The 15,722-nt window shown below is 44.4% G+C and overlaps 2 protein-coding genes across 2 annotated transcripts in view; both read right to left on the bottom strand.

Annotated features, from left to right (window-relative positions):
- LOC309550706 (uncharacterized protein) overlaps positions 1-15,722 on the bottom strand; it is a 1,733,163-nt gene that overhangs the window by 1,373,249 nt on the left and 344,192 nt on the right. The window lies entirely within an intron of this gene.
- LOC309548712 (uncharacterized protein) lies at positions 4,130-9,569 on the bottom strand (the record flags this gene model as incomplete). Its single annotated transcript, XM_082248668.1, has 4 exons — positions 4,130-4,140; positions 6,964-7,023; positions 7,132-7,991; positions 9,475-9,569. 4 exons carry the CDS (start codon positions 9,567-9,569, stop codon positions 4,130-4,132), a joined length of 1,026 nt encoding a protein of 341 aa, XP_082104794.1.

Here is a 15,722-nt window from a genome sequence, read left to right as displayed (position 1 = left end):
GAGTACCCCTGATATAGGGGGTGGGGGGAGGGGGCTAATCCACAGTATAATATACTTTGTAGAAAGCATATTATAGTGGATTAGTAGTATTATTGTGCACTGTGCAGCATTGTGACAGGTGTGGTGACTGAGCGTTGCTGCAGCAATACTACAAACAGTGCCAAACTCACTGGCCAATTTTTTGAACAACTGGTGTGATAAACCAGTGGCCCCCCAATACCACATATTGAAGTGGGGTGTTATCTGAGTATACTTTCATAAGTGTATTTGTGTCCTGCAACAATATTGCCTCTTTTGCTGTGTTAACTCTGATATACACAGTGCCAAACTCCCTGGCCAATTTTTTGAACAACTGGTGTGATAGACCAGTGGCCCCCCAATACCACATATTGATTTGGGGTGTTATTTAACAGGGTACTTTTATAAGAGTGTATTTTAGTCCTGCAAAAATGTGGCCTCTTTTGCTGTGTTAACTGTGCTACACACAGTGACAACAGTTACTGACCAATTATTTGTAGAACTGGTGTGATAAAACTGTGGCCCCCCCAATACCACAGTTTGAAGTGAGGTGTTATTTAACAGTATACTTTTCTAAGATTGTATTTTAGTCTTGCAAAAATGTGGCCTCTTTTGCTGTGTTAACTGTGCTACACACAGTGACAACAGTTACTGGTCAATTATTTGTAGAACTGGTGTGATAAACCTGTGGCCACCCAATACCACAGATTGAAGCGGGGTGTTATATACCTTTTTCCAGATATACTGCGATTCTCTAGAGACTTTTGTCACAGGGTAATTAAAAAACATGACAGGCAGAGGAAGAGGCAGACACTTACGCAGGGGTGGTAGGGGTAGGGCAGGAGCAGTAGGCCGGAACCAAAGCGTGAAGTTTCAACTGCCGCGTGCAATTACGTCAAAGGACGCACCAGACTTGGTTGAGTGGCTCACTCAGCCTTCCTCTTCTGCACCCTCCTCATCCTCTCTATCTGCACCCTCTTCACTCTCTGCTGTGTGCACCCCCAAATACACCGCCACAAACACCACCACCACATACCCTCCAATTGAGTCACTGGAATTATTTTCCGATCCATTACAAGACGTTTGCGATGCGCAGCCATTGTTGGCATCGGATAAGGAAGAAGAGGTAGCAACTAGCCTGTGTATCCTTCTACCACCCCCCCCCCCCATCATATATTACACCATGTGTAATATCAATATCTGATATAGATATCAGATATTACAGCCGCATATTGCAACCAAGATTTAGATGGGACTCGTTTAGCTGCAAAACTGGAACTGTTTATTTAACAAGAATACAGGCTTTTTATACACTACACACTCAGGTGAGGCTGATCACATTATCATATGCAAACACAACTGTATACAGAAATATAACTAACACTATAACAATTAAGTTAATTAGCAACCTGGATAAATCGGGGATCTTATTCCAGGTCAGACTTGCCGGCATCGAGCTCACGAAGTACAATACACATTATTACAAGTGTAAACACACCCCCAATAGTTTGCTAGCAGACAATAGGTGTGTTAATTAGCACAATTAAGAATACAAACAGTGATCTCCCTCCTCCTCAGACTAGTAGGCAACAGACTATAACAGGAGACCTACTTACAATAAACACATTATGGCAGCTCCCGTAGACGTCCAACGACGAAACGTGCGTAGGGCGGAACCTAACGTCAACGTCACTTCCGGGCCGCAGCTCGCCGAGGGTGGAACGCGGAAGCTTCTCCGGCGCTGTCTGCACCTGTCTGACACAATCTGCTGCATCCGTTGCTAAAGCGTGAGTTACTACTAGCCTTTTGCAAACTCCCTATTGTATGCCACACTAAGAGGTTCGTTTTTCTCCTTTTCACTCAGATGGGATCCATCGGTCCGTAAGGACGGATTGGGGACAGGTCTGAGAGTTTTTTTCATACCCTATATGTTTTCCATGAATATTATCTGGCTACAGGGTAAGTGCGACCTCTAGTGGTCATATTGGAGGAACATGATACAAAAAGGTATGCAATAGTATTTTCACTGCTTTTACTACTACTGACCACCATATCAATTATCGATTTCCACTATCTATCTATTGGGAATTATTTTACTACACTATTTATTTATACCATACCTTGCCACTTATACATTTATATTTATACTTATTTTTACTCGATTTGTGGCTGAAGTTTGCTATCACCTATATTCAGCCAGTGATTTGGAATCTTTCACAGGTATAATATCTGCACATTTTTATATCTGCACTATATATTATGCACTAAGCACTTTTTCCTCTATCCCATTCACATTCTACACATACTCCAGGTAGCGCTGTTTCCAACTTCTTCCCCCCACATTACATTATGGCAGGGTACCCCAGTGGTTTGAGTGGATTACATTACCATCTAAAGTAATTGCTAGTTTGAGGCATAGAGGCCTCAAATATGGAACCTCCAGTTCCCAGAGTCTGTGTGTTTTGGGGAGACATGAACATGAATCAGAAACAAGACCACTCCACCAATCCCCCAGGCATACACCTTCCAAAAAGCATGTCCCAGCTAGGTCTGTCACAGTGACATCATTGCCCATGTAAAGCTACCCCAGTGAAGGCAACTTAAAGATAGTGTACCCCTATGGTTGCCCTGACCCTGCAAATCTTCCTACCCCTCTGACACACTGGGTTCAGACATTTCTTACTGTACCACAATGATGGCCCTAACCCTGCAAGTCTCCCGACCCTCTGACACACTGGGTTCAGACATTTCTTACTGTACCCCAATGGTGGCCCTGACCCTGCAAGTCTCCAGACCCCTCTGATACCCTGGGTTTAGACATTTCTTACTGTACCCCAATAGTTGTCCTAACCCTGCAAGTCTCCTGACCCCTCTGACACCCTGGGTTCAGACATTTCTTACTGTACCCCAATGGTTGCCCTGACTCTGCAAGTCCCCTGACCCCTCTGATACACTGGGTTCAGACATTTCTTACTGTATTCCAATGGTGGCCCTGACCCTGCAAGTCTCTCAACCTTTCTGACACTCTGGGTTTGGACATTTCTTACTGTACCCCAATGGCTGCCCTGACCCTGCAAGTCTCTCAACCTTTCTGACACCCTGGGTTCAGACATTTCTTACTGTAGCCCAATGGTTGCCCTGACCCTGCACGTCTTCCAACTTCTCTAAAACCCTGGGTTCAGACATTTCTTACTGTAGCCCAATGGTTGCCCTGACCCTGCACGTCTTCCAACTTCTCTAAAACCCTGGGTTCAGACATTTCTTACTGTACCCCAATGGCTGCCCTGACCCTGCAAGTCTCCCAACCCCTCTGAAACCATGGGTTCAGACATTTCTTACTGTATTCCAATGGTGGCCCTGACCCTACAGGTTTCCCGACCTGACACCCTGGGTTCAGACATTTCTTACAGTACCCCAATGGTTGCCCTGACCCTGCAAGTCTCCTGACCCTCTTGTCACCCTGGGTTCAGACATTTCTTACTGTACCCCAATGGTGGCCCTGACCCTGCAAGTCTCCAGACCTCTCTGCCACCCTGGGTTCAGACATTTCTTACTATACCTCAAAGTTTGCCCTGACCCTGCAAGTTTCCCAACCCCTCTGACACACTGGGTTCATACATTTCTTACAGTGCCCCAATGATTGCCCTGACCCTGCAAGTCTCGTGACCCCTCTGACACCCTGGGTTCAGACTTTTCTTACTGTACCCCTGTTGTGCGTTATACATTCGAGAATATTATTCTGAATGAAGTACGAGTTCTTTTTAATCGATTAATTTCTTTTTAACAGCATATACCAATCTTAGTGAACACAGACTACAGTAGAGAATATATATATATATTTATTCATAAGACATGTATTCACAATAAATAGATATGGGTGACACAAAAATAAAATCTCACATAAAATACAAACCTAATGATAACACTAGTTGAATCGGTTTGGCTCAGCAATACAAATCAAAGGACAGGATTACTTTTTCCCCAGAAGGAGTAAAAACCATATATCAAGAGTTCTATATATCAGACAAAGTTGTCTGTGAATTGTGTAGCCAACAGTCACTCTGCTGCAGTTGGAGTGAGAACAGACTATGCAAAACGTGAGACTAATTCGCTAATATGTCGCTGAACCAAGAATGGAAAAATGTAATAAAAACTAAAATAATGTTTAGAGAAAAATCTACAATGGCTGTTACAACTGGGAAGGTAATCTAAATATCCTGAGCATACGATTATAGCATACAAGGAAACAAAAATCAAAGAATCAATAATGCATAATTACCACTCCAAAATGGCTGCTGGCTAAAAATGGTCATTTACCAGAGTCCTAAAATGGCTGCCTTTCCCAAAATGGTGGCTGGTTAGGGAGGAGCTTGCGTCCTTAAGGTTTTTCAGAGTTTCAGGTATAGAATGAAGGTGAAGTAAGATGGAGTATGATGAGTGTGTATGGGTGGATGTGTGTGTCTCTATGTCTCGTCTGGGTTCCTTTATATATTGTATAGGACAAAAAGGCCATAAAAATTACAATGAGCGGAACCCAGAAGGTGGAACTTCTTTCCATTGGTTGGGGTCAATAACCATTAACTGGTTGAGTAATTATGCAATACCTCTACTAACCACCATGTATGTCAGGGAGCAAAAATCTTTGTTAGAAGTTACTACATTAATTTATAGTAATAAAAAAAAAAATGAGAATCTGTCCATATTCTCACTGTGCCGGCATGGCCATCTGATATTTCTGTAATATCTCTTTGAAAGGTTCAGTTCTGGTAATGCCATTTAATGAATATGCATATTAATATCATATATATATATATATATATATATATATATATATATATATATATATAATTAAGAATAAGTGACTTACTTATAGATTATCTAAATTGATACACAATAACCTGGGATTATAATTGTTTGACACATGTGATGTATTCAATCAGAAGGTTATCTACTAGAGAATTATTATGTTAGTAAATAATATAATCATGACATGGTCTGGGATCTACAATATGAAATAATCTAATTTAATCATCAGCTACTATTTAACTGATATAATATAATCTTCAATGGAGGATTGTCCATATAACCATCTTTCCACATCCCCTCTTGGTATATGATGGAACAAGGAGGTTGTAGATGCTTATGATTATATTAAATTAATTTAAAAATACAGTTGGAATAGGTCTAAGTTAATTACCAGAAAATTAACCAAAAAATTTCTTTCCATGGCTCCTCTGTTGTTTATTTTTCCATAGGTGAAACAATGGTGTGTTAGTTAGGTAATCCATGATACATCTGTCCTTGGGGAACCTGTTAGGATCTGCTATTGGAAAATAACTCATGGCCAGGACACAATGTTTTATGGCTTCTTCAAATATATTCTCTTTTCAAGACCATAGAATATAGTCGTTATCTCCAGGGTTAGTCAACAACGGCTTACCACTTTTCAACAACGAACAATGGAAACTACAAACCGGAGTCTTTTATTGAGTTTCTAGTGAAGGCCATAAATTGAACTTTGTCTCTGGGGTCATGCAGTTCATAATTCTTCACATGCAATATGAAAAATATGCCTATTTCTTACCATAGTCCTGACAACCCCCTACCCTGATCATTGGTATTTTTAGATATTTATTGCTGTGCGCCACTATCTCCTTCCTCCATTATCAGATACAAGAGATCTCCATCTTCCCTACTAATAGAACGGTGATCTGCCTTGTTTACATTGGTGGACAACTGTTCTGCCTCTCTCGGGAATGATTGCCGGGTACCAACGGACACGGCATCCGCCGGGCCCACTGATTGGCTCCTGCTGTGTCCAGCGGAAGCTGGGTGCCGGTGGTGCGTGTGCACACCCCAGACCCGGAAAAGCAGATGACTTACAGGTATGTGATTCTGTGCTCAACGGCTGCCCTACCGCAGCACATGTATGTGGGGTAGTTAGAGAAAAAAGTCTCCCTGAAAAAGGATTACATGCGGAACTCCTGGGCCCAGCTGAGGACATTTAGGACCTCCTGTGCCCAGCTGAGGACATTTAGGGCCTCCTGTGCCCAGCTGAGGACATTTAGGGCCTCCTGTGCCCAGCTGAGGACATTTAGGGCCTCCTGTGCCCAGATGAGGACATTTAGGGCCTCCTGTGCCCAGATGAGGACATTTAGGGCCTCCTGTGCCCAGATGAGGACATTTAGGGCCCTAGGATTGAAGATGTGGTGGATGTCTCCTTTTGGTTTGGGAACTGTGATAAGAGTAGAACTCCTGGAACTCTTCTGGCCCCAGACCTAGAAATGCAGATGACGTACAGGTACGTGATTCTGCGCCGAACGGCCACCCTGCTGCAGTGCATGCACATGAACATGAAAATGGAGCCTCTAATATAAGTGTTAATTCTTTTACGTTTGAAACGTACATAAGGAGTGAAACATTTCCCGCACTCTGAACATGAAATAGGACGCTCGCCCGTATGAACTTTCTGGTTTCTGCGAAATAAACCTTTGCTTGGAAAACATTTCCCACACTCATAACATTAAAAAGGCGCTCACCTGTGTGTAAGTAGGTGTTCTTTCTTAGTGAAACATTTTCCCCACTCTGCACATGAATAAAGACACTCGCCTCTATGAACTTTCTGGTGTCTAACAGGTAAACGTTTGAGCGCAAAACAATTCCCGCACTCTGAACATGAATAGGGAGGCTCACCTATGTGTATTCTCTAAAGGCTAGGAAAGTTTCCTTTACTATTAAAACATTTCCCACACTCTGAACATGAATAGGAAGGCTCACCTGTGTGTATTCTCTAAAGGCTAAGAAGGTTTCCTTTATTATTAAAAAATTTCCCGCACTTTAAACATTAACAGGGAAGCTCTCCCCTGTGGATTCTCTGATGGCGAAGAAGGTTTCCTTTACGATTAAAACATTTCCCGCACTCTGAACATGAATAAGGACGCTCACCTGTGTGTATTCTCTGATGCAAAAGAAGAGTTCCTTTATCATTGAAACATTTCCCGCACTCTGAACATGAATAGGGACGCTCACCTGTGTGTATTCTCTGATGCCTAAGAAGGTTTTTTTTATGATTAAAACATTTCCCGCACTCTGAACATGAATAGGGATGCTCACCTGTGTGTATTCTCTGATGGATAAGAAGGTGTCCTTTATGAATAAAATATTTCCCACACTCTAAACATAAATAGGGACGCTCACCTGTGTGTATTCTCTGATGCAAATGAAGAGTTCCTTTCTCATTGAAACATTTCCCGCACTCTGAACATGAATAGGGACGCTCACCTGTGTGTATTCTCTGATGCTTAAGAAGGTTGTTTTTATCATTAAAACATTTCCCGCACTCTGAACATGAATAGGGATGCTCACCTGTGTGTATTCTCTGGTGGCTAAGAAGGTGTCCTTTATGAATAAAACATTTCCCGCACTCTAAACATAAATAGGGACGCTCACCCGTGTGTTTTCTCTGATGTCTAAGAAGGCTTACTTTACGATTAAAACATTTCCCGCACTCTGAACATGAATAGGGACGCTCACCCGTGTGTTTTCTCTGATGTATAAGAAGGCTTACTTTCTGATTAAAACATTTCCCGCACTCTGAACATGAATAGGGATGCTCTACTGTGTGTATTCTCTGATGCCTAAGAAGGTTTCCTTTATCATTAAAACTTTTCCCGCACTCTGAACATGAATAGGGATGCACACCTGTGTGTATTCTCTGATGGGTAAGAAGGTGTCCTTTACGAATAAAAGATTTCCCGCACTCTGAACAAGAATAGGGACGCTCACCTGTGTGTATTCTCTGATGGCTAAGAAGGTTTCTTTTATCATTAAAATATTTCCCGCACTCTGAACATGAATAGGGACGCTCTACTGTGTGTATTCTCTGGTGACTAAGAAGGCTTTCTTTACGAATAAAACCTTTCCCGCACTCTGAACATGAAAAGGGAAGCTCCCCTGTGTGTATTCTCTGGTGCCTAAGAAAGGTTCCTTTCTGTTTAAAACATTTCCCACACTCTGAACATGAGAATGAATTCTCTCCTGTATGGTATAAAGAAGATTCCCTGAGATGAGATGGTTTCCCGCACCCGTCGGCACTGTCAGATATTAGAGGACTATGTGAAGTATCAGGAGATTCCAATGATCTCCTCCAATGGTGAGGTCTGTCATGTATATTATGAGGAACGGGATTTACTTCTGGAGAAGATGCCATGTCATTATCTTCTGTAGTCACATCTTCCTCCGATGTCCTTCTATTCCCACCACAGAGTCCGTCTGTCAGAAGACAAGAAAAATTACCAAGAGTTTTCCACACTCATATACACTGCTCAACACTTTATAATCAGAGTATAGCATCAAGTCAGGGAAACTCCTGGGATATTCATCTGCTCAGTCAAGTAGCAGAGGGGGTTGTTACCAACAGGTGCACTAGATGGGCAACAATGAGACGACCTCCAAAACAGGAATGGTTTTACAGGTGGAGGCCACTGACATTTTCCCTACTCATCTTTTCTGAGTGTTTTTTTTATTTTAAATCAGAAAAAGTTTTATTATAAAGAAAGAAAAGTCCATTCCATTCGGTACACAATATTTCCGCTTTGTACAGTCATAGACACAGCGATCGTAACCTTCATATATAGTCACTCCTGCATGTTTCCATTCCCCACCTCCACTGACTCCACCCACTCCCCCAACATCTCACTGACTCCACCCACTCCCCCAACATCTCGTTGGCCTGCCCCTTATCCCGTTCCCTCCTGTTTATTCATTCCTAGGACTCATCCTACAGGAGTTAGGGAGAGTGGGATGAAGAATCAAGTTCAAAGTGGTGGTTGCCAGCGGCAACGGATGGACTTTTGTTGGGACTGTAATCTGCTCTCAAGAAATGTGCAGGAGAGTTAGAGAAGAAGAGTTGCATCACGCTATACAAATGCTTAACAGTGAATGATGCAAGTGTGGACGGAGAAAATGACGGCCTAGGGCACGTGGATCGGTGTGACGGGGGCCATGTTTGTGCCAGTGCTATAGAGAAAAATGTTGACCGTGCAATTAATGACAGCGGGACACTTTTCCAAGACAGTATGGCGAGATTTGTCGGTACAAATGCTATGAAGAAGAATGTCGGCCATGCAATGTCTGACAGCAGGACAATTCTCCTAAATAGCAAAGGGGGTCAGTTGGCCTGGAGAGATGGAGGTACAACTGAGTCCCAGGTACAGACAAGGATGGCGGATGCGTGTGGATTGAAGACCACGATCTGCTTTACAGTGATTTTCATGCTGGCTGAGCTGAGTTGGAGTGGCAATGAAAAGGTTACTGTACCGCGCTGGAAAGCGGGCGCTGGAGAGATCTGCCTATCAGGAGGAGCCACCGCCAAAGAATCAGCTAATCTGGAGTTGTGGGCGGAGACACCGCCCACGCACAGCCAATCTGGAAAGAGGAAGGGGGTCTATAAATTACTTCTGCCTTCTGGTGTAGCTGAGAGGGAGACACATGTGTGGAGAAGCAAGATGGTGAGTGGCGGAGTAAGCCAGAGCGCGGAGGCTATTCCACATGTTGGCGGAGATCCTGTGGAGCAGACCGGAGCGCGACATCGGCCCTGTGGGACACCGGGGTGTGATTGGTGCCCGATAGAAGACTGGCGTTGTGTACCAGAGCAGGCGTGGAACACTTGGGCCTGATATGTAGTCAATGCCTGAATGTTACCATACGGATGCAAGGGTGGGGCCAGTGCGGGCACTGTGGCAATCTGCTGCTGCGGGCGGGGAAGAGTGAAAAACAGCCCAGGAGACTAAATGTGACATGGGAGACCGGGGTCACTCGTGCTCGGTTGGCCTCTTAATCAGGACTCTGGGCAGAGGAAGAGGAGTGCTCAGGGTGCTGATGGAACTGGGCTCAGTAACATCTGCCAGCGCTACAGAGTGCCACATGAGAGAAATCTGTACTTCCGAGGCTGTGTGCATGCAGGTACTGAGGGCTGGGGAGCGGCCACCTGATGTACAGAAGACTGCAGTGGCAGACTCCAGGTCTGCTCCAACAAAGGCAAAGGGGAGTCAATGGCCTGCGGTGACCAGGGCTGTGAGTGTGAGCAGCGATGAAGAGGCCGGGGTCATTTATGTGGGGTCTCCTAGTTTCCAGCATCGCTACAGATCCGTGGAGGAGGGGATCGATATCTGGAAATCAGAGGAAGAAACCAAGTGGGACTGGGGGTCGAATGAACGGAGCAGTTCGGCCAGTCCAAGTGTTCCTGATGAGGAGACTAGAGATTCTGTGATACGTGGACAGTGTGCCAAGAATCTGGGGTTCTGTGAGGCCTACTCTAACCGGGTCCCAGATCTATCCCCTCCTCGGACCTATGCCCGGGCTCGGGAACAAAATGAGGCCTATGCGTCTCTCATCATTAAGGAGGAGACCCTACATTCCCCACCTGGGAGAGGCAACAGACAAACCCTCCCCAGGTTCTCCAGACTACAACGGCTGATACAGAGGAAGGTGGCCTTAGAATATGGATATGATTATCCTTATGCTCCAAGAGAGCTCATGTTGGAGATCGAGGCCAGGAGAGAGGTTTGGTGTGATGAGGCTGTGTGGGACTTCCTTTATATCCCAAAACCCCACTGCAACCAGTCAAAGTTATGGAAAACCTTCCAATCTGTAAAGGCTAAATGGAACTTTGGGTGGGCCATCTATATAGATGGAGTGGAGGTTCACCGCCCAGACAGATCTGGCCAGGCTTGATCCATCCATGTAAAAGACTCAGTGGGGAAAGTTGTGCGAATCCCACATCCTGACTACTATTGCTAAGGACACAGGATGCTGAGTTTAGTGATGTTGGCTAGTCTGAGTTTGCTTACTTGCTTACAGAAGAAGAGGGACCTGAGAGCCCGAATGTAAAGTGTACAGTGATGTTTCAAGTTTCACCTTTGTTGCTAGGGTCCAAGCCCTATTTCCAATACCCCTTTGCCTTCTATCCTTGCAAAAGGGATTGGGAAATCCTACAATTACCACTGCTGAGTGGTTCCACTAAAGAGGGCCAACCCTCCAACTTTAAAGAAGAACAGACCCTTACTAAAGGAGGACTCTAGTGATACTATAACTGTGCTAAAAAGGAGATCCTTTGGGCCATCGGGCCAGGATCATGTACCACCTCAAGATAAAAGGACACTCTGTGGAGTAGTTAGGTCATCGGGCTGAAGAGGAGAATTCTTTGCAAAGAGACTCTTTTTACAAAGATGCCTTGTGAAGATACTATTGGGTCAACGGGCCAGTAATGGAACTTTGTTGGGTTGCTACCCAGGGAGAACGGGTAGTGGCATGAGGTCTCTTTGGTGGGGGGTGCCCTAGTGCCTGGGGCCCCTGAAGAGACTGTTAACACCCACAAGTCTGACAGGTTGCTCAGGCTCCAGCAAATACCTTGTCCTTAAGAAGACATGTAGCCTCGGTGCTACAGGTGTGAGGGACACTGTGACCATCAGTCAGATGGACTCCACATGTCTTTGAGAACTTGTGGGCGTGGCTGAAATGGAAGAAGAGTGAGTGCCCGGGTGCTAAAGGGACTGTGTCTGTTTCAGTCACTCATTGTGGCTAGAAGGTAGATAGTTAGCTTGACAGGGTTTGGTTGTCACCTGTACAGGAGTGGTGCTGAACGCCTAGTCAAGCCTACCGGAAGTGATATCTGTCAGGATGTGTAGCTAGGGATCTTGGGTGAGAAGGTCGCCTCTGAGGAGAGGGCATTCTCACTACATTAGGTAGAATGTTATTAATATGCAAATGTTGGAAGTGTTAACCTTTAATTCTTCCTTTGCAGGCTTGCACGGGATGTCCGGGTCTGGCAAGGCCCTCCATTTTTGAAAAGTGAATGTTATAGTTAGCTAGTTAATCAGGTTGACATGTTACCCACTCAAGCAGAGTTTTGTTTGGTGGGGGGTGCATTAAGTTGCTTTGTGAATATTTGTACAGCATATCTATATTTTTTTTTCTAGGAAATTTTTGTAGGGGGGAGGCTGCCCCAGAGTCAGTGAGGACATGGCTTGTTTGGTGGGGGGGGGGGGGTGGATGTAGCACCCTCCTAGTCAGGTGCTAGAGATTGAGTATAGTTTTGGCTCTGTCTGCCTATCAGAGGGGCAGCAGGTAAATTCTATATTGCACTCTGCTTATCAGGGAGCAGGATCTGTGAGTTAGGTCTGCTCAGTGTGCCCAGTGTGTGATTCATCTGGTCTAAGGGAGTGTCCCCAGCTGATCCAATGGGGAGGCACATTGGATGCTGGAGGAAACCTGGCCAATAACACGCAGGATTTTGATACAGCTCCAGGGATTGGCACAGATGGGTTGTCTTGGTGAATTGTGGGACAGGGTATAAAAAGCCAGGGGCACATGAGGTAGAGGTCTTTTGGCGGGAAGCAAAGTCCCAGAAGGAGGGTGGCGGCTGCCTCCTCTTCTGCAGCAGTTGGTGATGATCACTGTAATGTTCCGGTACCTTTGGTACCCTAAATTACACTTTCCACAAGTGTATGCGCCCTACCATTTACTTTTGGAAAGGTGCACATACACCTTTAAGACTGGAGCTGTCATCACTCAGCGCCGGACTAGATGGCTATTTAAGGCGTCGGTTCTCACTCACATGTGTTCGTTCAAACACCCTTATCTGGATGCTAACCTAACTTGAAGCTTCCATGCTTGCAAGCTTACTTCGCTGACGGAACCTCGCTGCGCTGATCCCTGTATCCCGCTACTGGATCATCCGCCTCTCCTGAACCACCCTTCGGCTGTATCGCTAATAGTGCTAAGTACCCCACAGGGGAATTCTCTATAAACTTATACTAAGCTTACACTATCTAGCTCTGCATAGTAGAGACTGTTTATCACATCTGCATAAACTAGATTGCTAGCTCTTGAGACTACTGCTACTTTTCTGCACTGGGTTGATCTCTTTTGTATGTCCACCTGCTATTCTATCATCTGCTATCATACAACATTGCTAAACCTTCCTGCATCCATCTGCTACTGTCTCACCTTCAAGTGTCTATCACCTACCACCTCCACTCAACCTTCATCATTGTGTTACCACATGCATAAAGTCACGCTAAGAACCAGCTTGCTAATTGTGTGTATTTACTGGCTGAAATAAGACCTTCCACACATGATGAGTCATTGAGGTTGGGAATGGTATCTCAGCATATCTCTTACATGACTACTGACGTGGAACTATTTCTGCAGCTGAAAATCCACACCATATAAAAACGCAGGAGCGTTACAGATTGAACGAACCTAAAAATGGATTCAGCAGAAATAGTTCCAGAAATAACCACTCAGGTGACACAATTAAAACAGCAAGTATCTGCGTTAATACACGCACTTGCTGAATTAAAAGAAGACAATCAGGCTCTGTCGCAGCAGGTAATTAGACTGACACAACTTACCTCTGCTCAGTCCCCTGAACCCAAGATAAATCCCCCTTTGGTATTTACAGGCGATCGCAAAAAATTTCGCGAATTTAAAAACGCATGTGAGTTACTTTTTTTGCTAAAACCTCGTACCTACCTTACTGATCACATTAAGGTTTGTACTATTATTTCTTACCTATCAAGCGATCCTCGAGCCTGGGCAGATTCTCTTTTTGAGAAAAACGACCAGCTTCTCAACTCCTATGCCTTGTTCCTGGCAGAGCTCACTAGCCTATATGATGACCCCAATAGGCAGAGTACTGCTGATCTTCAGTTAAGATCCTTGAAACAAGGAAGGAGGCCTGTGGAAGACTTTGTCGCAGAGTTCAAGAGATGGACCCTTGATTCAGAATGGAATGATGCATCTCTGAAAACCCAATTTAGGCTTGGCCTATCAGAAGCCGTTAAGGACGAGCTCGCCCGAGCGGATCTGCCAAAAACCCTGGATGCATTAATACAACTCAGTATTACCATAGATAGAAGACTACGAGAAAGAAAGGCTGAAAAGATGGGAATGCCATTATCCGTTTCCTCTCGGAGTCTGGCCGTTCCTATGGAGGTAGGAACCATACGCCCACCGCTATCAACTATGGAAAAAGCCAAAAGACGAAATGAAAATCTCTGCTTGTACTGTGCATCCCCGGATCACAAGATAAACGTCTGTCCCCTAGTCAACAAAAAGAAGGGTGAGTGTTCACATGTCTCTCTAGGAGGATTGACAACTTCATTCACTAACCCCTACATTTCTGTTTTTTTGACATTACAGTGGGACCAGAACAGGATTACTACTAAGGCCATGATTGACACAGGATCTTGTGGAAATTATATGGATATATGTTTTGCTGCTTTAAATAAAATTCCTATTATTTCTAAACTCAAACCTGTCTCAGTAAGTCTTATTACCGGTGTTCCGTTATCCTCTGGTCCGATCACCGATCAGACACAAGCACTTCTAGTCACTATTAACGAGTCTCATAGGGAGACTTCTACCTTCGATTTAATACCATCACCCCACTTTCCCATTGTGTTGGGACTTCCCTGGTTGCACACACACCAACCAACCATAGATTGGAAGAAACGGTCCTTGACCTTCCCTTCTTGTTATTGCGAGGAAACGTGTAACCTCCCGTTTTCCGGGAAGATTCTGTCTGTGGTGACAGATGAGATTGCACCACTATGTTATCAGGATCTTTCTGAGGTTTTTCTTGAGAAAAATGCTCAAGCATTACCTCCTCATCGAGACTATGATTGTAGCATTGATCTACTCCCAAATAGCAAATTGCCGCTCGGTCATGTTTATCCTCTTTCACAGGATGAACTTGCCCATCTCAAAACCTATTTGGATGAGAACTTGGAAAAAGGTTTTATTAGACCTTCCACTTCTTCCACAGCAGCAGGACTCTTTTTTGTTCGCAAAAAAGATTCAAGTCTCAGACCTATCATCGACTACAGGAAATTGAATGCTATCACAATAAAAGATCGCTATCCTCTACCGCTTATCCCTGAGCTCATTGAGCAGGTGCGTGGAGCTACCTATTTTTCAAAATTAGACCTGAAAGGAGCATACAATCTCATTCGAATCCGTGATGGACACGAGTGGAAGACTGCGTTCAGAACTAGATACGGATTGTTCGAATATCTTGTGATGCCATTCGGCCTATGCAATGCCCCTGCAGTTTTCCAACGATTTATAAACGATATTTTTAAAGACTTACTAGATGTCTGTGTTGTGGTATATCTGGACGATATACTTATATATTCACGGACCCTGTCTGAACACATAAGACATGTAAGACTTGTATTATCGAGATTGCTTGCACATAATCTTTATGTGAAGCTGAAGAAATGCTTGTTCCATAAAGATGAGGTACTCTTTCTAGGCTACATCATATCCAAAACAGGAATCAAGATGGACATGAGTAAAATATCCTGCATTCAGGATTGGCCTACACCAACTACACGCAAGGCGCTACAGCGATTCCTGGGATTTTCAAATTTCTACAGGAAGTTCATTAAAAAACTTTTCTGCTATTGTGAGACCCCTCACACAGCTCACTAGCATAAAAATACCATTTAAATGGTCAGAAGAAGCAAATAAGGCTTTCCACTTGTTAAAGACAAGGTTTACTTCCGCTCCCATATTACGCCATCCAGACCCATCCCTCCAATACATTCTGGAGGTAGATGCGTCAAACCTGGCAGTAGGAGCAATACTCTCCCAACGACCTACCCACACTTCCCCACTTCATCCAGTCGCCTTTTTTT

Source organism: Pelophylax lessonae (assembly GCF_965119305.1).
Source record: "Pelophylax lessonae genome assembly, chromosome: 3".
Classification (NCBI taxonomy): Eukaryota; Metazoa; Chordata; class Amphibia; order Anura; family Ranidae; genus Pelophylax; species Pelophylax lessonae.
This window is presented reverse-complemented; position numbering and strand designations above follow the sequence as displayed.